The sequence below is a fragment of the Amblyomma mixtum genome, chromosome 4 (genome assembly GCF_055824585.1).
Source record: "Amblyomma mixtum isolate Tamu chromosome 4, ASM5582458v1, whole genome shotgun sequence".
In the NCBI taxonomy this organism is placed as follows: Eukaryota; Metazoa; Arthropoda; class Arachnida; order Ixodida; family Ixodidae; genus Amblyomma; species Amblyomma mixtum.
The window spans coordinates 157,368,193-157,394,905 of record NC_143015.1 but is presented as its reverse complement, the minus strand read 5'-3'; the positions used below and the strand labels follow the sequence as shown (position 1 = coordinate 157,394,905).

Sequence of the window (26,713 nt, the reverse complement as noted above, 5' to 3'; positions counted from 1 at the left end):
GATGGCGCTACAGTGCAAGAACCAATGTTTTCGCATTACCACACGCAAGCCGTCTTAAATGCTTCATTGAATTTTTTTGACGCACTAACATATGCAGTGATGAAAACAAAATCTCAACTGCCCCATCCAGATTTTTCCTTCCCTCTGTAGTGAGAAAATATTCAGTGCAGTTAAAGCGCCTAAAAGTAAATGAGGTGCATAACAGCGTCGTATGGCGTGCTGACGTTTCCTACTGCGAACATTCAGCGAACCGGCAGCACATACCTGTAACAAGTCGGCTGGCAGCTTGTGATCACGTTTGACTGACTGCGGAGGGAGCTTCTATTCCAGCAAAGGGAAAGTTGGAAAGTGGCATAGACCAGGTACTATGCCAAATTAATGCAATACCCCCCCCCCCCTCCCCTCCCAATGCCTTGACACTATCGCACAGCCTTTCGGTGAAGTCTCGTCCCTAATTATGCAACGGCAATACATGGACCCCAGTGTCCATCCGTTGTCCGAACAACGAGTCCTCGTATTACAGAGGACTAGATGCATTGAAAAAGTTTGGTCAGAAGTAAAGTGTCCATAGCTGGAATCGCCAGCGTTAACTAGCGCGACTGCATATAAAAGAGCGAGGACATGCTAGGCATCGCAAGGTATTGCGAGTACCTTGACGACTGGTTCCACCGCTAACAAGCTCTTGTACATATCGATAACAGAGAGAAAAGAATTTCACGAGAGTACATAGATCTGTACTAACTGGCACATACAGGAGCTAGGAGTGGCACACGCGCACGCTCGCACACACATGACTGGGTGTCATGTGTTGCTGCCTGGAGTCATCGAGTGCCAGTTCGAGGGGGTACCCAAAAGAAACCGGACTAAATTTTTTGGTCGGCAAAGCTTCTGTGGTACCGCGTTTTGCCACTAGGAGCGCATAGAACGAACATTCCAGAGTCAGTAAGCCGAGTGCCGTCGTTGAAGGAGGTCAGACTAGTTTAGGCAGAGTTTTAGAGTGACGACTGTTTTGTGTGAATGTCGTTTTTGCAATGGCTGATTTTCGTGAACAGCGTGCGCCAGTGAAATTCTGATTTTTGCTCGGAAAAAGTAGAATGGAAACTCTTGAAATACTAAGAAAGACGTACAAGGACGATGCGATGGGGACAACTCAAGTGTTCCTGAATCGAATCCTGAATTAAAGCAACAATCATGCCAACGGAAAACTTCAAATTCACCTCGCCTCAAGAAAGCTCGTCAGGTGAAACCAAACCTCAAAACAATGCTGATTTGTTTTTTCGACGTGAGAGGAGTCGTCCATTGAGAATTTGTTCCGCAGGGTCAGAATGTTAGCCAGGCTTTCTACTTGGATGTTTTGAAAAGATTGGGCAACAGTGTGCGGTGGAAGCGGCCAGATTTGTGGCGGTCGGGTGACTGGTTTTTCCATCATGGCAATGCCCCTGGTCACACAGCGCTGTCTCACCGACAATTTTGGACCAAAAATGGCATGACCCTGTTACTCAACCCTCATACTCTCCTGACCTTGCCCCGTGCTTTCTTTGTTTCCTAGAATGAAAAAAAATAGGTGAATGGAAAGCGTTTCGCTGATGTTGCTGAGGTGAAGAAAAAAACGACGGAGGCACTGTCAAGCATCACAAAAGATGAATTTAAACAATGTTTTGAAAAATGGAATGAAAGATTCGACAAGCGTATCACTGCAAGTGGGGAATACTTTGAAGGAGATTGAAGGTCTGTGCTTAAAATGTGAACAAATAAGTTCAAACAAAAATAAGTCCGGTTTCTTTTGGGTACCCCCTCGTATAGTGGTGTGTTCCAGTCGTTCCGGTGAGAGAGAGAAAGGAATTTTAATGAGGGAAAGGTGGAGAGGTCGGCCGGTGGTAACATGGCCCTGGCCTGCTACTCCACACGGGGGAAAGGGAAGAGGAGGAAAGGAAAGTGCGAATGAAGGCTGATGATGGCATAATACAATGAGTTTCTCGGGTGATGTCTGCACACACACACACCACACACACCACACTGACTGGTACTCGCATCGCGGTGAGTAGACGCGCATAAAACTCATAAAACTGGTGTCAGCAAAACAAACACCGACACATGTCATTAACCATGTAGGTTGTGCACAGGCGGTCACAGACGAGTATCCAGGCCTGTTTCACACAAAAAGTTGAGCAGGGCCTTTGTCACACGGCACCAATCAGAACGTCTCGTCCTGGCGCCTAGAAGAGTTTCCTCAGAGAGGGGGCGAGAGTCCAGTCGTTTCACGGTCGCCTCCAATGTTGTTCTTTCAGCAGTATAGTTCGGGCACTCGCAAAGAAGGTGTCCAATAGTCTCTGGAGTGTGGCACTGTGCGCAATTTGGGTTACTTTCGATGCCGATCTTGTGAAGATAGTGTTTGGTGTAGGCAACGCCAAGCCGTAGCCGGTGGAGTAAAGTCCCATGACGTCGCACCACCATAGATGGCAAATGTAATCGTGAGCCAGCGTCAAGCTTACAGACGCGGTCCTGTTGATGACTCGAATCATGCCAGTGCGACTGCATTGCCGCTTGCATTAAATGCGCCAACAAGGCTCCAATGTCTGATCTAGAAAAGGCTATCTCAATGAAAGCACCATCACTATGTGCCATCCGAGCCTCGGCGTCAGCACGCTCGTTTCCCGCTATGCCGCAATGGCTCGGTATCCATTGAAACTTTATGATATGGCCGCGGTGGAAAGCTTCGGCTAACAAAACCACAATTTGTTGAACCAGCTGCTCGCATGCCCTTGGTTTTAGATAAGTTTGTACGACCTGCAGTGCCGATCTCGAGTCGCAGAATATAGTCCATTGCTGCGCTGGCTGGTGACCAATATAAAGGACGGCTTCTCGTATGGCTGCCAATTCGGTTGCCGTAGAGGACGTTTTGTGCATGAGCCTGAAACGGTGACATGAGGCATTTCCTGGCACTATCACCGCTGCAGCTGAAGAAGTGGTCGTCACGGATCCGTCCACGAAAACATGCTGGGTGTTAGTATACATAGTTGTAATGTATGACAGCGCCAGCTGTTTCAGTCCGACTGTTGGAATGTGCGTCTTCTTTGTTATCCCTGGGATTGTTGTCCGTATAGATGGTTTTGGTACTGCCCAAAGTGGCACCTCCGCAATCTGGTGTGGCGCATAGTTCGAAGGCACCGCATTGCGCCGCATCTTAAGGGCTCTGGAAAAGGCTGCATTTGGACGCGCCGCACTAATGTTGGTCAGGGGGTGATGACGATGCCTGGTCAGATGCCGCAAATGCACACGAAGTGGCTCCTGTTGAAAATAAATTCGTGCTGGGCAGGCTCGGGCCTCATAAAATGTGCCCCATGTAGAAGTTTTACATGGCAAACCCAAGCATACTCTTAAAACACGAGCCTGCGCGCTTTCAAGCACATGCAGGCCTGATAGTCTGACTCCCGAGAGAACGGGTGCACTGTATCTGAGAAGACCGACTACCAGCGCCTGGTACAAATGTAGTAAAGATCGCTCAGAGGGACCCCAACATTTTCCTGCCATACACCGCACAATACTTGCAAAGCTGTCGAGCTTTTTCTTGAGCACAGAAATGTGCTTCGTCCAGGACAGGTCACGGTCTATCGTAACACCTAAGAATTTGTGATGTGTTACGTATGGAACAATTTGCCCGTCGATTGTGACCGGATACCACGCCATTAACTTGCGTGTGAAAGCCAATGCTACGCTTTTAGTTGGCGAAAGTTCAAGCCCCTGACGGCGCAAGTACGCAGACGTAATGGAAACCGAACGCTGCAATCTTGATTGCACTTGGGGACGCGTGACACTTGATGTCCATATGCAAATATCGTCTGCGTAGGCGGATATCGAAACAGTCTTCGGCAGTTGTTTGAAAAGGCCAATGAGCACGAGATTGAACAACGTTGGACTAAGCACTCCTCCCTGAGGAACACCACAAGCAACATGATGATCTGCTGTGTCATCTTCAAGAGTCTCCATGTAGACTGTCCGGTTTGTCAAATAGCTTGCAATCCAATTGTGTAGACGTCCGCCTATGCCACATTCATCGAGTGCATTTAGTACTGCATCATGCTGAACATTATCGAATGCGCCCTTGATGTCGAGGAAAAGAGCAGCAGTCAACCTGTGACGGCGTTTTTCATGTTCTACCGTTGACACGAGATCAATTACACTGTCGATGGCAGACCGGCCTTTGCGGAAACCCGTCATTGTGGAAGGGTACAGTTCACGTTTTTCAAGGAACCATTCTAGACGGGTTAGCACCATACGCTCCATCGTCTTGCCAATACAACTTGCCAGAGCTACTGGTCTGTAGGATGCTAAGTCGAGTGGCGATTTCCCTGGTTTGAGCAAGGCCACAATGCGGCTTCTTTTCCACTGCTGTGGAACAGTGGCAGAGGCCCAAGAGTGGTTGAACAATGTTAAGAGGGCTTCCATTACCTGTGGGCCTAGATGACGAAGCGCATTGTATGTTATTCCGTCAGGTCCTGGGGACGAAGGATGTGTACAAGCAGAAAGAGCCGCTTTCAGTTCTTGAATTGTGAAGGGGATGTCCAGTCGATCGTCCATCGTGGGGGGAGCACATCGATGCTGCCGAGGTGAAGAAGCGCTTCCGGCAATTCTCGAACAGAAATCCTCTGCCACCTCTAGTTCTTGCCGTCTTTCATAAAGTGCCAATGCACGGAAAGGGTGTTTCTGCTGGAGTCGTTCCGGTGGTGCAGTACCTTAGTTCCGGTCTGCCGTTCCCCGTCGTGGAAGTTCATCTCGGTCACGACCACCACGCACTTCTTGTCCTCGCTCTCGATGGCCTCGGCCTTCAGGGCGCGGTCGCTGTCCTTCCAGAGGAAGACCAGCGCCCAGTGCTGGATCCAGTTGGGCAGCGGCACCCCGGACTCGGCCAGGTCCTCCGCCACCGTGCTGCCTCGCAGGGGCCTCATGTGCAAGTAGAGCTCGCAGGTTTCCACTTGCTTAGACGCCATGGCTCTTCTTCCCGTTGCTCCTTACCTGGCTGGAGAGGAGGAGGGTGATGTATGAAAAAAAATGACGGTCGATGTGCGTACATAGGTTTGGTTTTGTTTATGGGGGGTTTAACATCCCAGATGCGACTCAGGCTATGAGGGACGCCGTAGTGGAGTGCTCCGGAAATTTCGACCACCTGGGTTTTTTTAGCGTGCACTGACATCGCACAGCACACGGGCCTCTAGTATTTCGCCTCCATCGAAATTAGACCGCCGCGGCCGGGATCGAACCCGCCTTTAGGCGAAATGAGAACTAGGTGCCCAAGCACTCATTGTTTCGCGTTATCTTGGTTTTGCATTGTTTTGTACCCAACAATTCTGGACAAAACGATAAATGAGCTGGAAGGAATTCATAGACGCAGCTTTTTTCATATATTGTAAGATTTCCTTATAACAATCAATATATGTGCGGAGTGCACTTTTTTGCTGTTAATGTTCTTGGTATCGTCAAAACCGTTCCTCATTGGTTTTCTGTGGCAGTCTTAACTGCTCGATGCAAGCGATGGAAAAGCTTTAAAAGAAAGATTTTGCTACGCATCGGGAGAATGGACCATTACCTTCAATATTTCCATCACAGTACCGTACAATTTTCCATTACTGAAACATTTTATCTGTTAATGTTGCATATGCAGCACTCTAAGTACCTAGGTAAATGCTAACACCTTCAAAACAAAGAGGAAAAAAGAAGGAAACGCAAACCACGAAGAACCTGCCACGATTTGCACCTACGCACTGATAATAGCGCTACATCGCCAACAATTGACAAACATGAGTGGAAGTAAAAAGCATTTTCTCAATGAGAAATAGAATTTTCATTAGCACTGAGTCTATCCTGCGATAAAGTTAGCAGGTTTGTTTTTCTTGTCATACATGCACACAAACAGTTTAACTGGAAAGCTCGGCTTTTATAGGACGTTTCCTTTAATATCAAGCAACTGTTATCAATAAATAGTTTCAGTAAACATTGCACTACCAAGCATGAACTACTTGTTCGTGCAATCACACACTCCACTAGCTGCCTGAGTCTTTTGTAAAGTCACGTTGTACTAACCAGTCCAATCATCTGCGCTCACGAACTCGACCTTTCAGAGCCAATGCCAAGTCAAAAGTTCAGTTAACTTCCCAAGCAGCACATATAATCGGCCCATTATTATAATTGGGTGGTTTCACTCTGGTCCTTTGTAGGACCGGGATTTGCCAGTACATTTTCAAAATTGGGCCGATTAGGTGCGCTGATGGGGTTCATGACTGTCTCATGACTGTGCCTGTGCCTGCGCGAGAGGTTGCTGGGGAAGAGCAACATTGGTCGCACACTCCCTACCAGCGGCTGTGATAGAAACAGGCACCTGCCAAAGCAATGGCGCATCTGTTAACCGCTGCGCTGTTGCGCTGGTAGTGGTATGAGGACATGACGCCATCTATGAATGTTACCGATTCTGCATATACGGGCGTTAACCCACTGAAGCTGTCATCCCTGCCTTGCCTCGCCCTCTCTCTCTCTCTCTCTAAGTGGTTGGTTTGGTTTGTTATGGTTTATGGGGCTTAACGTCCCAAAGCGACTAAGGCTATCAGAGACGCCGTAGTGGAGGGCTCCGGAAATTTCGACCACCTGGGGGCTCTTTAACGTGCACTGACATCGCACAGTACGCGGGCCTCTAGAATTTCTCCTCCAAAGGAATTCAACCGCCGCGGCCGGTATCGAACCCGCGTCTTTCGGGTCAGCAGCCGAGCACCATAACCACTGAGCCACCGCGGCGGCGGTGTCATTTCAAATTAAATAATGGACCCTTTCTTGCACACGGTAAATAAATAAAATTGGTTTTTGAGAAAAGTAAATGGCGCACTATCTGTCTCACATACCTCGGCGCACACCTGACCCGCGCCGTAAGGGAAGGGAGGAAGGTAGGAGCGAAAGAAGGGAGAGAGAAAGGGGCGCCGCAGTGTAGGTCTCCGGAATAACTTCGACCACCTGGGAATCTTTAACGTGCACTGACATCGCACAGCACACGGGCGCCTCTTCCGTTTCGCCTCCATCGAAACGGAGCCACCGCGGTCGGGCTCGAACCCGGGTACTCCGGCTCTGTGGACGAGCGCCTTACCACTGAGCCACTGCGGCGGGCATACGCAACAATTATGGACAAAGATATATAATGAAAGATTTCACTATAAAACTTAATATACTATGCGCAGGTCACCCCACGGCAGTCTTGTATCTTTTTTTCTATTGACGTTTTTGCGATCGTTCGGAGTGTTCCCCATAGGATTTTCATTGCAGTCTTAACTGTTCAATGCGATCGATGGAAGCATTCTAGCAGAAAAATTTTGATACATATCAGAAGAACAGACCGATACCTTCAATACTGCCATAACAGTATCGTACAATTTTCCAATTTTCAAAACTTTTGTCCGAGAATATTGGACATGAACCCCTACCAATTTTTCCTCACACTCGCGTACTATAAACTTTTGCTGCCGTTAGTACATCATGCAGAAGCAATATGTCAGCAACCGCGCAGAAAATAACGGAAAGCATGCGGATTTTGAGTACGATTCCCCCATCACATGGACTCCTTATTCTATTTTCTATGTGCGGCTCGTGCCGATGCAGGTTCAGTAGGGACGTCTCTCAAAATCTGCTGGAGTACCCAACCTTAAGTTATTACAGGAAAACGAGACCCTCAACTACCTCGGGGATGTGGGAGGGACCAATGAAAGCTTTCGTCGGTTCTCTCTTGTAACAGCGTTCTCCGCTCATAAAAATGGTCTATAGAAAGTCTATAAACTTCTTACACACTGTATTGCCTTCCTATAGATATTTATTTTTGTCTATTCATAGTCTATAGTCTGTCTATAGACAAAACTCTGGTGTACAGCAATAAATCTATTGATTGTCTATAGACTGCCTATAGCATTTGTATTGCCTACAGATTAGTCTGAGAGTCTATAGACTTTATAGACAGAAGTCTATGGACAGTCTATAGACTGTCTCAAAAATTTTTTTTTGTAAGTGTCCTGCTTTAGTTGTCTCCTGAGCGATACATTTTGATAACCCTGTCGGGAAACCACGTCGTTTCATTTGAAAATTGTTAACGATCATTGTTTTTCAGAAATCGACAAAACGTTTCTCTCACTTACGTACTTTGGAAGAAGACAAGCAGATTGAGACGCTCGAATGTACCGACGTGCTCCTTCTGGGGGTCGCTCAAAAACTGACGCTCTACATAACGTATCTGTCAACTTGTTTGCTTTCGTCCCGTCCAAGTCACGCTTTTTATTTCATTTGCTTCGGCAATAGTAGAGCTTGGGAGGATGCGATAAGCGCGCAGACACGCGTCTCGTTAATTAGCATCCCGTTGCTCCAGACGCTGTAGCAATCGCCCCAAGGCAGGCGCCTGGTTATTCCGCCCGGTTAGATTACTTGACAAGGGCGCTGCCGAAGCTGGCAGGCCTGCTAACTAGGCTATTTATATGCAGCAAGAGATTCAGGCCTAAAAGAAGTCTTCCAGCTGTGACACAATTCGGAGGAACAGCTGATGGTGGCCAACGCTGGCGGGCTTCCCATCACATGAAAATGTAACAAAAAAGAAGCTGCTATAGTGCTAGTTTCATGCACTAGAAACACACTACAATTGCTATGAGACAAAATACAACCTTTTATCTGGCATCAAGTGAACTTTACTACGTGCTGTGCAGTTGCTTCGCAATTCATACTATTAGATACTTTTGGCATAGTGCACACCGCTACTGCTGCCCCTTACCGCGTACCCCTGCCCGCCACTATGCACGCGCTGATTGGTCCCGACGCGCAAGGCGCCCGCGCTGTTGACTAGGGGCTTTACTGTTGACGGGAGCATGGTGCCATCTGTCGCCCTCAAGGTAATCTGCCGCTGCTCTCGGTACGAGTAAAGTCCCTTAATGAGCTTTTCTAAAAAAAGCGTGAGGTACGAGGTAAGCGTTAGCGGTACGCGCTATGCTGAAAGTATCTATACAGTTTGTGTCAGTTTACGTGTCGTGATTATGTGCGTTCTTCAACTGAAAATGTTTGCTGCGCATATCTAAAACACGTGCCGATTGTTTTCTTACCTTTCCGCCGCATTCTCCCGCAGTCGACGAAAATTATGACGCAGCCATTTGTCGTACAGTGTTACGAGGGGGGTCGCACGATTTCTCGTTGCATGTAGTTTGCATGTGCTAGTTTGGAGGCTAGCTTGTGACAGGGGTTCGGACCGGCGACATATGCACCTCAATTTTATGCCTTCCCGAACTTTTACCTCTTCCATTAAGGCATGGTTGAGGTGTCCTCCGAGATGTGGGAAAGTTGCTGCGCAATTTCATTTCCTCAAAAAGAAACTTTCATATCAAACTTGTGATGCAACCGTTCATCGTACAGCGTTCTGGGTGGTGTCATAAGAAAGAAAGAAAGGAGGAAGGAAAGAAAGGAAGACAGGAAGAAAGAAAGAAGGAGAGAAAGAAAAGAAAGAAAGAAAGATAGATAGAAAGAAAAGAAGAAAGAAAGAAAGAAAGAAAGAAAGAAGGAAAGAAAGAAAGAAAGAAAGAAAGAAAGAAAGAAAGAAAGAAAGAAAGAAAGAAAGAAAGAAAGAAAGAAAGAAAGAGAGCAGTCTTTGTGCCTCCGGCAATTTTTTTTTACACGAAATTTATTACAAGTTTGGTTTGGTTTATGGGGTTTAACGTCCCAAAGCGACTAAGGCTATGAGAGACGCCGTGGTGGAGGGCTCCGGAAATTTCGACCACCTGGGGTTCTTTAACGTGCTCTGACATCGCACAGTACACGGGCCTCTAGAATTTCTCCTCTAAAGAAATTCAACCGCCGCGGCCGGGATCGAGCCCGCGTCTTTTGGGTCAGCAGCCGAGCACCATAACCACTGAGCCACCGCGGCGGCAGTGGTGATTTATCAACCGCATTGTTGTTATTCGTGCGATACATGGTATAGTGCCCCACGTGCGCTTCCGCAGCTGACTTTCGTCACCCTAAAACATAGACGACACGGTTATACTGAGGCTCTTTGCACGAAAATTGTTACCGAGCCGTGTGTGCGTGTATTCCCGAGCAGCACAGATAATCGGCCCAATATTCGAAATGGATGGTCTCGCTCTGGTCCTTTATAGGACTGGTGTTAACCAATGCATTCCCAATATTGGAATGTAATTGGCCCAATATAAAAACTGATGGTTTCGATCTGGCCATATATAGTACCGGCCTTTGTCAATACATTCCCAAAAAATTCAGGGGACACTTTGGGTCTCTAAAGTGCTGCAAGGCGAAAGACTTTCCTGGCGGACTGTTTGGCATTTACTGCGAGACTGTTTGTGCTGCACTAGTGCTTTATTTGACTGCTCACTTTGACTACACATTACAGCTACACACTTTGACTGACGACTTCGACTGCTTCTTTAGCACGACTCCCTCTCTGCTTCGATGAGTTCGGTTGTATCCATGGCTCTGTTCGCGGTAATGAGGTATGCAATGTGGTCAACAACGGACGCCTTACGCCCCCTGTCGGAGCGGATGACAACTATTTTATTAGTTGTCGTGTGCTCCAAAAGGGGGCGTTAGGCATCCGTGGGTGACCTCATTACTTCGAATCCGCGCACTCTGACGTCATAACTCTTTCGACCAAGCGAAAAGCGTGACAACCTTCTGCTGACAACCTTCTGTCGACAACGATGAGGCATTAAAGGCTTTCGCCTTAATATTGGCTCGATTACATGTGCTGCTTAGGTTGACGCGCATCTCGCTGCAGCCGGCGTTGCCATTATCGGGGCAACAGTCCCGTGATCCCTCCCGGCGCCGTATCAGCGCGGGCCTCTTCTGTTGCGACCACCGCGGGCGTATCGTGTCGTCTTTCCAGTGAGCACTGCGATACTGTGCCAGGCTGTGTCGACTGCACGGCGCCATTTAAGAGCCCCGCTTCTCTGTTAGACGTTATAAAACCATACACTAAGAGAAATTAGAGGAAACTTCGTAAATTTTAGTGCGAAATCACTACTTCATGAGGGTAAACCGGCGCACCGGCTTGTGTGGTGCTTGACGTTGAGGGTGACCTTGGGAAACAATACATAAACAAGATAAATATTGCCGCGACTAGGACTCGAACCCACGGCGGCACGAACAGACCAGTTTCGCTTGCCACTGCACGCGAGGACTAGGGTATCGCCGCAGCAGATCACGCCTCGTGTTAAACTGCAACACAATCTCGCGCTGTGCATTGCACACCATTTTCTTCATCAACTAAAACTACTATCAAACTGACATCTGCGCTTTGAGCTATGTGGCGTTAGTGACAGGGAGACGTGCGCTGAATACGATGGGGGGGACAACGCTGTGGCAGAAACACAGCACTGGAGCATACGCCGGCAGCGTACATTGGTTTTAAATTGGCATTGACGATGGAAAATTTAGCCGTGTAGCACTGGCTTCCTGGGTCAGTGGACACTTCACTCTAGCGCTTTCATGTGGGTGGCGGTGGTATACACCAGCGAAAAAACTCTGCTCTCGCACAATATTTCGGGCCAACCAATGCTGAACCGCCAGCCACTTTTTTTAAGCGCATCAGGTAACTCATCCTATACATGATTCGAAAAGCGTCGTAAACATTGCTTGCTTCTCCGCTGTCTCCTTTCTAGTTACATTAGCTAACAAGAGAGGGCGGTGGTTTGCCTATTAGAGCCCACGACATATCACCGTCTTATCATCTACCGGTCACTCCGATGCCATCAAGAATTTCATAAAGCAGCATTCTCGGCCTCCGCATAGATAGCCACGGTGTTCTTGTTCATGAACGACCTTATCTCATCATATTTTTCACTTGCTGCGGATTCTAGAGAACTTCGATTACGAAAGGTCGCAATTTATTAGTAGCAAGCATAAGATCAAACTTGGTAATTTACAGTGGAGCAGAGGAACAGAGTGGGTGGGTATTAAAAAAATTTCTTCTTCGTCCCTCATTTCATTTATTTACCCTAAGGGCCCTTTCGGGCATTACGTAGGGGCATTGCTCTTCTCTTTGCTACTGAGGGCTAAAGGTTGTGTCGTCGATATCTGCACAGGGCTCTGCCCCGTGCTGAGGTTAGTCTGTTCCCTGACTAAATCTCCGGGGACGAACAGCCGTCGTTAATCGGGAAAGAGCGGAAATCGATTAGAGTAAATGAGGACATGGACGCCATGAAAGATGCACACACGACACAGAGCCCCAAGTGCCAGCTATATTTTTTGCCGCAGCTCCTGTATTTGGAAGTGACTGTGGCAAAATAAATTTAGTTCGTAGCTAATGGTGTCCCTGTCCTTGTTTGCACCCCGACACTGATTCTTTTACCATTTATTCAGTTACCCTAAAGGCCCGTGTGGGCATTACAGAGAGGGGGGGGGGGGGTACAATAAAAGTTTAGAATGTGGGGAAAACACACAAACAGGCGAGTGCACACAAAATTCGAACATGAAGCAAATACGTCATTGCACGTAGATATATGCAGCTCATACAACATTCACAGCCCTAGGAAGCACTTCAGACTGTCGACTGTCATCAACTGGCCCACATAAAAACTTTGCCTCTACAACAATAAGCGCGACAAGAGGAGCGAAGCTTGTGAAGGCACTACAGCATACACTTTAGTCAAGCGCAATTTGTCACATGTCAAAAGGTCGCCTTAAACTGATTGACAGGGTGAGGTGGGGAGTTCACCATAAAGCACGTGACCCTGTTTTCAATTCTGCTACACATCGGTCAGAGCTTGATAAAGTTAGGCACTGAAAGCTTTGTAACAAAACGAAACACCGAAACTCGCTAGAGGGAAAGGGCTGAAGGAAGGCGAACAATATAGGGGCGTCAATTCTGTCTTGTCCCTGTGTTTCCTTCCGTTTTTAGCCGCCTTAATAATGGACTTAACAAGGTGATGGCTTGGGCTAGTGGGTATGCGTTAAGTTCCATAGCGCAGCAGGAATTCAGGAACAAACACGAGCGCTAAGAAATATAACTTAACAAGGTGATGGTTCGGGCTAGTTGGTATGCGTTATGTTCCATAGCGAAGCACGAACTCAGGGGTCAAAATTTCTAGTTAACGGGCCCTTGTCCTTCGGTGCTTCTTCATCCTACTTTGATAGTAACATTAATAATGAAGTTGGCAACCCACATTTTTTTTTTCTGAAAGGATAACAGATGGTTTCCTCATAGAGCCTCTTTAGTTCGCCACTTTGGACAAATGAAAGCAATCTCACCGATGGACGTTGGAAGCAGACCAGTGGATCGAGGCGTTCGGTGAGGCGTACGTGACACTTCTGGGGCTGCTGAAAAACTGACGCCCTGCAAAAACGACAGCTTCGCAGGATGCGATAAGAGAGCAGACGTGTGTTTCGCCATCCGGCATCTCCAGATGCTGCAGTAATTAGACCAAGGCTGGCGGCTGTTTGCTCCGTCCGCATAGCTTGCGTGCAACGCTGTCGAGGATGTAGCTACAGTGAACTTGATGGCCGCTGCTCCTAAGCGCTGGAGTATATTCCGCCTTTGGTCATAATTTTATCATAATTATCGATTTTACGATTCGTTTTTTTTTTGCTTGATCCTGCGGTCCCCCTCTTTGTCGTCGCAAAAAATTATGAGCTAGAAATTTAGAAAAACAAAAAGTAGTTCATTTTGTGCGGTCGATGAGAATTGAGCGAAACGCCCTAGTGAAGGTCCCGGCGCAGCACGGGTTCCGCGGCTTTTGGACGACGGAGAACCGTCATTTTAGTACCACTATGCATTCACATTAAGAGAGAGAGATATTATAGCTTCCAACAGTCCCAGCTACGCAGCTCTAGGAGCAAAATCAAAAAGCAAACGAGGCGATAAACGTGGCAAATGAGAGAAAAAGATTTCGCGTTGAATTAATTTCTCTACTTTTCCTTTGTTTGTGATTGCGGTCATTCATGCCCTCACCATTTCGTAATGAAAAAGAGTAGAGTGATTGTTTTTTTTTGCCTAAAAATGGTGAGACGTTGAAGGGGCAGTAGAGCTCGATTTTTTTCTACGTACACATGCGACACATTTGAAAATTATTTCTGTAGCAAACGTTTCCACTAAATATGTGCGATGGAGTTCAACTTTTATTGACATGTGTATTTGACATGTAAGAAAATGGCTGAGGCTTAACTTGGTTAAGCCTGGAGAATGCGAAGCATCATCGTGTCGCGTAATTTGGAGGCGCACAACCACAGCGACGGCGCGAGGTGGGCACCCGTTTCTCCACTGTCGTGACGTCATCGTGTCACGGGGTGTGACGTCATGTATCACGTGATTTGGAGGCGCACAACCACAGCGACGGCGCGAGGTGGGCCCCCGTTTCTCTACTATCGTGACGTCATCGTGTCACGTAGTGTGACGTCATGTATCACGTGATTTGGAGGCGCATAACCACGGTGAAGGGCTGAAGTGGTAGCTAAAGTAGTATGCTTCGCATAAAAAATTGCTGTCGACTTTACTGCATAGAACAAGACTTTATGAACATGCTAAAATAAAAAATAAAATAGGTCCCGCGGTGGCTCTGTGGTTATGGCCCTCGGCTGCTGACCCGAAAGGCACGGGTTCGATCCCGGACGCGGCGGCCGAATTTCGATGGAGGCGAAATTCTAGAGGCCCGTATACTGTGCGATGTCAGTGCACGTAAAAGAACCCCAGGTGGTCGAAATTTCCGGAGCCCTTCACTGCGGCGTCGCTCATAGCCTGAGTCGTTTTGGGACGTTAAACCTCTCTAAACCAAACCAAACCTAAAATAATAAAAAAAACTTGCACGGTTTTTTAACGCCCCGGGGATAACAGTACGAAGCTGTTAATGTAATTACTCGGCGACTATAACAGCTAGCTTAGAATATTTGCAATTCTAAAATCTGCATAAACAGCTACACATGTGCGCCAAATGTGTTTAGCTTTCAAGCATAAATAAATAAAAAAAGCTATAATTACTGCGTCTCAACTTAATCGAGCCGCCCATCTCACTGCACTTATTCAGGGGTACAGGGGATGGTAGGCTACGCTGACAGACGTCTCTGAGGCTTATCTGAAGCCTTGATAAAAGAAAAAAAAAAGTTACACACATTCAAAACTCCTTCCGACGTACACGAGACAAAAATCGAAGTTTTAATCTTGCCTTTCAAGCACACATTAATACCACGCGAGGCTTTGCACACCAACTAAATATTTATTTATTCTCGATATTCGTTTCGTACAATTTTGCGGTTCTTAGATTGTGTATGTTCGTCACTTGAAAATGTTCGAGTTGTGTGTTGTGTGATTGCATTTATCTCTTATTTTCTCACCCTGTTCTTAAGTAATTGATGCCTTTGGCTGCCTTTGGTACAGGGTGACTTGCTCCTATGTGGCGGCATTATGGGAGTGAATCCCAAAAGCATGCGTTGGTCGCATGCGTTCGCTCCAGTCGTAATTTTTCTTAAAGCAAATGAAAAATTGCACAAATGTGCAAAACCATATCTAGAAATGATTTATGCTCTCCACGCCACGTTCAAACAGGCCATCGCTGTGAGGCATAGCACAATGATTATCTTTAAGTTGAGAACATGTACCCCCCCCCCTTTCTAAAAAAACAAAAAAAAACGCTGGAATGGACACTTCAGCACCCCTTAAGGGTATGATGCAATAGCGTTAAAGGCTGAATCCCCATACATTCAGAATTGGCAAGTCTCGACTTTACATTCATAGATCCCTGGGAGTCCTCATACCCTTCCTGGCGAAGTGGTGCAGCGGTTAAGCGATGCACAACCTGCGATGACAGGTGCTGCAACCGATGGGGCTTCTGCAACCCAAGTTACTCTTCCCGAGCGACCTCTCACAAACGATCATCACTTTAACTGTATGTCTTCTGGTGGGCAGTTTGCTCACAATCCGGTAGGCAGGTTGGGATGGCGTCACAAGGTCACGTGACCTAGGTGGCCCTCTTAGGCTGCCGGTTGGGCCGGTTGCTTCGGCCGCTGCGGCTGCGAGACTTCTACCGGTCGCCAGCGCCACACCAAAGCCGACGCCGGTTTTTTTTTACGACATGGGGTACTAACGCTATCGGGTTAAAAGATGATAACGATTGTATAGAAAGGCGCACAGGAAAATGCGCAAGGGCCCGTACTCAATGGGAACTGCAACTCCCTTAAACGTCCTAGGGACGTTTAGGACGTCGTGCGGACGTCCAGTGACGTTTCAATGCCCATTGGGGTATAGGTTAACCGCATGCGCAGATTCTTTTTTATGATTGGACTTGCTGTGGACTTAACCGAAAGCTACAATGCACGCAGTCCGTTGGGCCGGGTGCAGCTTTGAGACGGAAAAGGGGAGAGGAAGATGGCAAGTGTAATTACGCGGGGCTGCGTGATGGCCTTGCATCCGGTTTCTAACGACCCCGACCGTCGGAAAAGAAGTCCGACACGCACTGAGCAAGAAATGCGAAGCGGCGAGCTGTGCTGTGCCGCAGCTGTCTACGGAGTTGACAACCTGGGTCCATTTCCCTCATTTACGCAATGGAAGGAAAGAGTTAAAACGACGAAGTAAAGGAACAAACGAAACAAACCCTTTCCCCTGCACGCGCGCGCGCACACACACATGCGAACACACACAGCGAGAGACGCGCACACAACACACTCAGCGAGAGACACGCGCACAGAACACACACTGCGACAAACACACACAGCGAGACACGCACACACACACACATACACGCACACAACACACACTGCGACACACACACATACACACACAAAGAGACACACTCACAGAGACACGCACACAAAACACACACACTCACACACACGCACACACACATATATTGGCCCGCTAACAACGGAATCTGGTCGGTCGCTTGTGCGCCCATGCTGATGTTGTTCGCCTCTGATGGCATGACATGCACACGAGGACGGATTGGCCAAGGTTTGGTGGAGATGGATGGAAAACTTTATTAAGCAAGCGAGTTTGGACCGTGCAAGGTCTCAGGGCCACCGCGTAACAGTGCTTGATGATTTTGACGATTTTTATGGGTAAGTCTTTTGAGTGTAAGCCGAGTGCTTTTTAGCTTGAGTGGGGCCTATCATATGTCGCAAAAGATGCCAGGCCCTGGTGGAGGAGAGATTAATTACCTCGTAATCCGTCACATAATTGGTGCCAGTTAGATTTACTGAGTGCGGCACTGTGCTCTTCTATTTGTTTCCGTAGTTGCGCTAATTTTAGCTTAAGTTTCCGATTTTGCTTCTGGGTTTTCCAGCGTGTGAGAAAAAATTCAGGGGGCACTTTGACTGTCTAAAGTGGGTAGAGGCGGAAGAGTTTTCCGCACCACCTTCGCTGTTTCTGTGGCACTGGTGGCGTCACATATATTTGAATACTAATTACTAAGTGATGGCAAATCAATAATTAATTGTTAATTACTGATTAATGCCTGAATACTAATTAACTGCTAATTAATGGCGCTTAAGCTTCGCCTTTAGGAGTGGAACGCGACAGCGCGTTGTAGCGCTGCCAGGGAGTCCACGGAACGCCACCACCCGTTCTGCGCGATGCCACAGCGCGTTGTAGCGCTACCAGGGAGTCCACGGAACGCCACCACCCGTTCTGCGCGATGCCTTGCCCTTTGAACGCAACGTTTTTTGAGGAAAGGAAATGGCGCAGTAATTCTCTGTCATCTCGTTGGACACCTGAACCGCACCGTAGAGAAAGGGAGGTGGGAGTGAAAGAAGATAGATAAAGAGGAGCCGTAATGAAGAAAATGAAAATTGTATTTGAGGAAAGGAAATTACGCAGTAACTGTCTCACATATCTCGGTGGACACCCGTCAAAATTCAGGGGGGCACTTTTTTGACCTAAAGTGTGGTCACTGATGTGTGGTTAAGATGTTAAGCTTCGCCCCTAAGAGTGGAACGCGACAGCGTCTTGCAAAGCAGCCAAGGAGTCCATAGAACGCCATCGCCCATTCGGTTCTACGCCTCACTCTTCGGTAAATTGGTTTGTGAGGGAAGGAAATGTATCTGTCTCTCATATCTCGGTGGACACCTAGACCTCGCCGGAAGGGAAGCGAGGAGGATGGCAGTATGTGAAGACACCGTATTCACTAGACGCGCCTTTGTTCATTTCAAACCATCGAGCTGGCATGGCGGAGTGGATAGCGTGCTCGTCTATCACGCCGAAGACCGGGGTTCGATTCCTGAGCTCGACGAATTTCTTAATCGGTTTTATTTATTTATATGGCCTGACTAGTAAAGCTAATTAGGCTGATTGGGTAATTAAGCAATTAACTAAGCTCAGTCCCACTTACTTGGAGCATCACTATACGATCCCTTCAATTGGTTGTATGGTTACTAGGCAAAGTGCAATTGACCCCGTTTGAAATTCGCGCACTGTGACGTCACGACCGTTTCCACCAATTGAAAAGCGTGACATTTTCTGTCGACAACTGCTGCTTACAACGATGAGACATTAAAGGCTTCCGCCTTAATACTGTTTTGAGCTTGGAGTAGGTGCGCTAAGCGACTGTCTGCAACGGGAGTCTCGGGGGTGGCGTCTAATGTTGGCGTGAATGCCTGGACATCCTGTTTCAGCTCTGTCATCTAAGTGTGGAGGTTAAACGGGGATTCTAATGTTTTGGTCTCTCTGTGCTTCCGAAGATTATCCTAGCTGGTAATTCGGACACGGTAGTTTTTAGCTTTTTTGGTGAAATCAAGCTGTACAGTTATGATAGCTGTGAGGTTTGGGGTGTGCTGGTGGGTTTGGTACCCTGAAGTGTGGTCGAAATGATGGCAAGGTTTAGAGGGAAGTAAGCGTGTATAAAGGAAAATGTAATGAAATGAGAAAGATCACATAATTGGTTTTGAATAATAAAGCAAGGACACCGCAAAATTTGGAACAAGTTTGAGTACAGTTTATAGGGAATCTGCCGGTTGCCGTAACAAAGCCATGAAGGCTGTAAGAGAAAGGATTGAACACATAACCCCTGACGCTCGCACTGAAGGAGAGGAGTACGGGAAGCCGCAGCCTTGCGAGGAGGATTTTCAGATATATATCCACGAAATTATGAAGCTCATCAAGTCGCTCAAACTCACGTCATCAGCTGGCATCGATGGAATTATAAACTACTAAAAAACACTAAGCACGTCACGAGTGTCCTCTTGTCTAGGGTGTTTCAGCAGTCTCTTTAATCTGGAGTGGTTCCGGCCAATTGGAAAGTGCGTAAGGTCATTCCAGTTCCAAAAAAAAGAGGTTAATCTTCTTCGTGTCAAAAATTCTTTCCTATGTCGCTCACCAGTGTTGTTTTTATGTTTATGGAACGTATAATCTACTGTAGAAAAATAAATTCTTAACATTTATCAATTTCTTCCACCGTTGCCATAAGGGTTTTCTTAAAGGACTACCTTGCGAAACCCAACTAGCATTGTTTTTTAATAAATCAAATTCCTCCGTTAACAATATCATTTCTGTTGACGAAGTATTTATCTACTTCGAATAAAGCATTTGATAAGGTTCCTCCCAGACCCCTTTTTCTTCGAACATTTCGTGCTTAAATATTAACCCTTAAGTCTTGACTCGGATTCATTCCATATAAGTGTAAGGTAATGATATTAGTTTTCGTGAGCAGTAATTGGTTAATTACATATCTGCACTCTTCAAAAAATATTATTTTCACGTATGTACTGAACCGGGGTTCCTTAACAGCTATCCGCAGAGGAATCAGCTTACCACTACCTAAAGCCTTGACACTGGACGCCGCGTCCCAGACTACGGACCATATCTCACGTCATCCCAGCTCCCTGACAAATACTCCATGCGTGCTTTGAGGAAGGTGAGCCGGGCTTTGTCAGCTATGATGGTTGAGGCACCCCCCCCCCCCCCCCTCCCCCCAAGGCAAACGTCATGCAGTGATGTCAGGCAGTGTACATATCATTGGTTCAACCATTACCTGTATGATCTAGCGGGACGCCTGCCAACAAGCGCCTACATTTCTAATCGCTATTTCCTTCCTAACGCAGAAGAAAAAAAACTATGGGGGCACTTTGGCAGCCTAAAGTGCGCTAAGCGAAAACCTTTGTCGCGCTACTTCGACTGCCAATGCCTATGTTTGTTACGGCTGCACCGCTTGGGAGCCATCTTCCTTCTCTAGCTGCCGCGCACCGACTGACGGCGGAGCAACGCTCGACGCCGCCGCGCCGACAGCTCCACCTGTCGACGAAGATGGCGTCACCTTTTGGCAGCTGCGCCCGTCGATGAGTCACCCCAGGCGCTGGATGCAGCGCCGGATGGACGGACAGGAGAATGAGCCATTAGACTTTCACGGTTTGGTTTGTTGGTTTGTTGGGGTTTAACGTCCCGAAGCAACTAAGGCTATGAGGGACGCCGTAGTGAAGGGCTCCAGAAACTTCGACCACCTGGGGTTCCTTAACGTGCACCGACATCGCACAGCACACGGGCCTCCAGGCTTTCGCCTTAAAAATGGTTGGAGTTTAGCTCAGCTGAGTGTGGTTCAGCGCAATCGTCCCAACGACGTACGACGGCTCCGGCCGACTCGCTCAGTCCATAGCCAATGCGAATGACGCGAGAGCGGCGCCGGCTACTTTTTCCAGGAAGCAACCAGTCACGTGGTTTGCTACGTTCTGCCAAGGCGGCGGTCGGCATGGCGGCGGCGGGCGGTTGCAGCTGCGGCGAGTGACGTGTATGTCACGTGGCTGCCACGCCTCCACCGCTCCTCAAGAGGCTCCTCCTCTTGAAGGTCAGGAAAAAAAATTGCTGTCGATTACGTTACTTCCTAATTCGAAATTTGAGCACAGCTCATCAGCTGTTTCAGATTTTCGATAGATTGAGGCAGAGAATTCCAGCAAGAGATGTATGTACAATTTACAGACAACTTATTTTTCGCACATATTCCTTCTTCAAGAAACACTCCACTAACAGTTCTTGATTGCCATTAAGGAAGCTTTATGGTCGGAGAAATAGATGGATATATGTGCTCGACTTGCTGCACCAATGCCTGGTTCTGAAAGACGAGGTCTATGCAAGTATTTCGCGAGGATGTCATAGCCGTGGCAGGCGTTACGAGCGAGAGGAACGGGACGTTCTCCCGCATGAGTAGTAAGAAATTGCTGTTCGTCTATATCTGCATTAAAGTGCCCACCCACCCTGCCAGTTACGCGCACTTCCTTTCCATTAAATGATCCGAGTGTAAAACGTTGTCAACGCCAACGCCAATGAACACAGTGAACGCCGACCGCCTACAGCTTCAGCGCCGCGTTTCTGGCACAACGTTGTTACTGCCTGCAGCCCACATCCCTCATTACCCACGTACCTATAAGCTCGATTCAGGCGTTCACTGACCAAGGGAGCCAGTTATGCGCACTTGCTTTCATTAAAATGATCGGAGTGTAAACGTTGAAACGCCAACGCCAATGAACACAATGAACGCCGACAGCCTATGGCTTCAGCGCCGCGTTTCTGGCACACCTTTGTCAATGCCAACACGTGCAGCGCACATCTGTACCTACCACCACGTAGCTTAAAGCACGATTCAGGTGTCCACTGTTCCAAAAGGGCGGTTATGCGCCTGTAAACATTGCCAACGCCAAAGAACACAATGAACGCCGACGGCGCCACGTTTCTGGCGCAACGTTGTCAATTCCCATGCATGCAGAGCACATCTGTCACTACCGAAACGTAGCTCAAAGCACGATTCAGGTGTCCACTGTTCCAAGAGGGCAGTTATGCGCCTTCCCTCTGGTTTAGGTGTACACCGAGGTTTGAGAGACACACACTGCGCCATTTCCTTCCCTCAAAAAACAATTTACCAATTTTACCCTCCGCTTTCCAGGCTCCCGCTCCATTGCTTTCGCAGCTTAAAGCGCGATTGAGGTGTCCACTGTTGATTACAACGGATAACGGCGATGGAGGCGGCGACGCCGCGAAACGCTGAAACGGGCGCCTGAGAGCTGCGCTCCAAAACGTCCGTGTTCGCCTGCTGGCCATTGTGTTCGTTATCTAGAGCGGAGTTGAAAATTTGTCCACAACCAAAACAGCTGGCCAGAAGGCTCTTTTGGCCCACTGCCAGCTTGAAGGTTGAACAGCATGTGCGTTTATTGTATCTTTCACGAACGGCCCTTTACGATCGTCAGGAACACTCAGGGCAATGGGACACCCTGTCATTATTGCTATCGTTTAGTAATCTTAACATCATAGCGGAATGATTCGAAGCCTTTAATTCACATTAAGTAGCCTAAATGTGGTTATGCGGACAATTCTGAGACTGCATCTGGGCTCTGGAAAGCACACTTTATATAAAGAGACTATGATCTGACAAAAAAGGATTAGATGGACGCTGGTTCCTGTTATGAGTATATAGTACAAGAGAGCTCAAGCTCTGTATGGAGCACTGGTTTACTCGTTAACCAAACAAGTCCTTACTTTAGTAACAGTTTGAATAGCAAATAAACTAGACGAAAGTAGTGCCAAATTTATCGGGAGTAGGTAGTGGCTTGCGCCGGGGTGAGAACATGACTAAACGATGGAGAACTAGCACCCAAAGAAAAACATTACGTTAGAATGCAACCGAAAGTAAAAGACACCATCAAACGTGGAACACAATCCCGCCCACTATTCCCAGCTTTGCACACAGTGTGGTTCGTTGAAGCTACATCTAAAACTATTCGACGGGAATGAGTCCGTCGGCAGGCGTTCGCAGGCAAGATGAGAACAGGTGAACCACCAAACAGCTCTTTGTTCTGCACACACGTGCAGCGTAGGAATGCAGGGGGATGGGGGTCCGCTCAGTCGGCCTTCGCAATCGGCCTTCGCATACGCTTCGGCTTGAGGTAAGCACCGTGGAAGAAGAGCGCGAAGAGCACGAAGTAGGACATATACATGAACATGGCTAGCAACGCGGTGCGCTCCGAGATGGCGCATGATGCACTGCCACGCTTGTTGGTGAAGAAGCCCAGGCCGGTGACGTAGGCGCCCATCAACATCTGGACGATCTGGAGGGAGGTGATGCAAACTCCGGTCCAGCGCGGCATGCGGACGCCGAACGAGCGCAACGCGAAGTAGGAGTACATGAGCGAGTGGACCACATAGTTCATGACCACGTACCAGCGCGCGGGCGCGATGTGTTGCTGGTAGAAGTACCAGGAGAAGACGAGCACCGTGACGTGGTGGTACCAGTGGAGGAAGATGAGCTCCCTCTTGCGCAGGATGATGAACACCGTGTCGCCCAGCTCGGGCACCTTGCTCAGCACGAACATCCAGGTCCAGAAACCCGAGACGCGGTCGTGCTCGATGTACGAGTTGTTGCACACCGAGTGGAAAAAGCCGAACTCGCGCAGCACGTGGACCAGCTCGGGGATGGTGCGGCAGGCGCCAACCACGCTGAAGGCGGACAGCAGAACGTTCCAGGCCTGAAGCAGCCGCGTCAGCTTGAACGCCGGCCTCTGCGCCATGTAAGCCTGGCCACCGAACACCACCAGCATGTACAGGCCCACCCAATAGACGGAGGTGTGCCAGTTGCGGTACATCCACAGCCTGTTCTCGTCCTTGTCGAAGTTGACTTCGAAGTCGAACTCGAACGAGTAGCTGGGCTTGATGTTGAGCACGCTCAGCGGGGCCTCTACGTCGACGCTAGCCATGGTGGGGAGGTGCACGAGGCGCTGTCGAGCACGGTACGCCCGTCACACTGCAACTACACAAGGCGGTAACTGTTGCCTCCTTGTGCGCGTCGTGGGCAAGAAGCAGGATGAAGCGAGGAGGTGGGTCCTGCGAAAGCGGCGCAGGCGAGGACGCTACTCACGTGCACTAACAGCAGCTGTGGCCTGAGGCGGCCGGACGAACCGATGCAGCCACCGCGCTCTGCGACGCTGCTTCTTCGGAGGCCGGGGCTAAATGCACGTGAGGAAACCAGCAGTGTCAAGGTGGCGCTGCAGTAGCTTGCCTGTGCCGCTCAAAGCTGCCGGAGGATGTTTTATGAGGATATGAAAGGCGCAGTAACTGTCTCACTACTTGGTGGGCACCTAAACCGCACCGTGACGGAGGGGAGGGAGGAGGGAGTTAAAATGTAGAGTAAGAGGTTGCGATGGAGGCGAAACGCAAAAGGCGCCCGTGTGCTGTGCGATGTCAGTGCACGTCAAAGATCCCCGGGTGGTAGAAATTATTCCGGAGCCCTCCACTACGGCCCCTGTTTATCCCTTCTTTCACAGCTACCTTCCTTCCTTCCCTACGGCGCGGTTCTGGTGTCCATCGAGATGTGAGAGTGCACCATTTCCTTTCCTGAAAAAATTCTAAGCTGCGCAAATTAAAAGTTAGTTTTTGAGGGAAGGGCGTAGTAAAATATTCAGGGGGCACTTTGGCTCTCTAAAGTGCTGCAAGGCGATAGCGTTTGCTGGCCACTGTTTATATTTATTTACTTTTTTTCATATTTTGTTTTCATTTATGTTTGCTCCTTTCCTTAATTTTTGTTTTTATTTTTATTTCCAAATCTTATTCTTATTTTGTTTTGTTTTTGTTTATTTTCTTATTTTTATTTTTTATTTTCCTTTTCTTGACTTTACTCCTTCTATTTCATTTATGAAGCCCATGCATTCACTAGATGCGCCTTTATTCATGCTGGAACCTTGAGCCTTTTAAGCAGTGACGCCGAAAGGCGGACGAATCTACCGACGCGTCTGTCGACACGGCTGCCGATGCGTCTGTCGACACTCCTGCCGACACGTCTGTCGACACGGCTGCCGACGCGTCTGCTAACGACAGTATGAGGCATTAAAGGCTTTCGCCTTAATAATCTCACATTTCGGTGGACACCTGAACCGCGTCGTAAGGGAGTGAGAGAGAGAGATCTGTTACACTCAGCGTCATCGCTTCGGCGGACGCGGTTGTTGCGACGCGCGTCTGTTCTTTCAATCTTTTCTCTCACATCTTTCAACTCTCCTCTGTCTGCATGTGGCAGCGGTGGTGGCTCGGCTCGAGCCTGTCGGCAGGCCTGTGCAATTTCCTTTTCATCCTTCCTTCAGTCGCAACGACAACACTGACAACAACCGATATCTGTTGCTGAAACCTGCGTCTTCGCTACGGCGGACGCGGTTTTTGTGTCTTGGGCGCGTTTTGCGTTCCGCCTCCATCGAAACGCGGCCGCCATGGTCGGGTTCAAACCCGGGTATACTCCGGCTCGGTAGTCGAGCACCTTTACCACTGAGTCACCTCGGCAGGTAACTGAAAAAAAAAAATTCAGGGGCACTTTGACTGTCTAAAGTGCTTAGAGGCGGAAGCGTTTTCCGCAGCACTTTGCCTATGTGACTGGTGACGTCACCATTGGATGACGACAACATAATTGATGACGAAGTTTGGTTTGGTTTGGTTTATTGGGGTTTAACGTCCCAAAGCGACTCAGGCTATGAGGGACACCGTAGTGAAGGGCTCCGGAAATTTCGACCACCTGGGGTTCTTTGACGTGCACTGACATCGCACAGTACACGGGCCTCTAGAATTTTGCCTCCATCGAAATTCGGCCGCCGCGGGCGGGATCGAACCCACGTCTTTCGGGCCAACAGCCGAGCGCCGTAACCACTGAGGCACCGCGGCGGGGCCTTGATGAAGAAGTAATGACAAATTACTAATTAATGACTAATTACTGATTAATGACTAAATACTAATGTTTCGTGCCTGTCTACTCTAGGATGACTCTAGTAACTGAGGACTTCTTTTAGATGGGGATTATTGAACGTTTATTACAGTCTGGGCTACATAGGTCTGATTAGGAGGAATACATGGCTGGGTCTGCTGCGTAGCTGTTCAAGTGGGGACGCCGTGGAATCCGAGTCGTCTGCCACTTGTATATAAGAGTTTGAGGAGGACGGTGGCCGTCGGGCCCGTGCGCTCGGCGGCTCGGCGCATCGCCTGCGGGGGTGGCTGGCTGCTTCTCCGACAGCGGAGGAAGCGGAGGGTGCGTTGCCGGTACAGCTGGCGCCATCTACAAGACCGTCTTGTAACATCCTCCTTTTTTTGTAGCTTGCTGTCATCCAACCAGGTAATCGTGAAGTCGCTTTGGGAGCATTCTTGTTCTTTGAGGTCGTGCCGGCGTGCGAGTCACATCAGGGCGCTGCTGGGTTTCTTGCTGTTCAGTGTCATTGGTTTGGTTGTCTCCCGTTTCAGCATTTCCTTCTTCGGACTCAAGCTCTCTCTGTTCTTGTTCCTTGTTGCTGGTTGCACTCTTCGGTGGGCTTCTTATAAACACGCGGTTCCTTCTCAGAACGCTGTCTCCCACGTTGATTTCATAAGATCTGTCATCAACTCTTTTTGTCACGGTTCCTTTGGACCATGGTCCGCTTCTAATCGGTCGGACAGTCACACCTTGTCCTTCTTTCAGTGTTGGCAGGTCCTTGGCATGTTTGTCATGATAAAAGATAGTTCGTTGTCTTCTTGCCTGCCTCTTGCCGGTCACGTTTATCGTTTCGGGTTCAAGCAGCTTTGCTGTGGTCGGCAGTGTCGTTCTGGTGCGGCGACCCATGAGCAGTTGTGCCGGGCTGGCGTTTAATCCTTGCAGGGGTGTATTTCGAAAATCTAGGAATGCCAACTGCGGTTCTGACTTGCTTTCTTCCGCTTTTTTCAATAGCATTTTTGCCGTTTTTACCGCTGATTCGGCCATTCCATTCGAACGTGGATAACCTGGACTTGACGTTTTGTGTT

The 26,713-nt window shown here is 48.5% G+C and overlaps 1 protein-coding gene and 1 pseudogene across 6 annotated transcripts in view; both read right to left on the bottom strand.

The window, feature by feature from the left end:
* The window catches only part of LOC149348929 (uncharacterized), a 31,362-nt gene extending 8,091 nt beyond the window's left edge, over positions 1-23,271 (bottom strand). The window contains exons 1-2 of one of the 6 annotated variants that reach the window (XM_089541034.1): positions 23,132-23,271; positions 4,734-5,017 (exon numbers count right to left, since the gene is read on the bottom strand). In XM_089541034.1, the coding sequence (XP_089397160.1) occupies positions 4,734-4,988 (255 nt within the window). In that variant the 5' untranslated portion in view covers positions 4,989-5,017; positions 23,132-23,271. Of the gene's footprint in view, positions 1-4,733; positions 5,018-8,162; positions 8,294-13,260; positions 13,415-23,131 lie in introns of those variants that run through there. The other 5 variants (XM_089541030.1, XM_089541035.1, XM_089541031.1 and 2 more) reach the window with 5 other exon arrangements.
* Positions 22,106-23,913, bottom strand: LOC149348928 (very long chain fatty acid elongase 6 pseudogene; annotated as a pseudogene).
* Between the last annotated feature and the right edge of the window lie 2,800 nt (positions 23,914-26,713).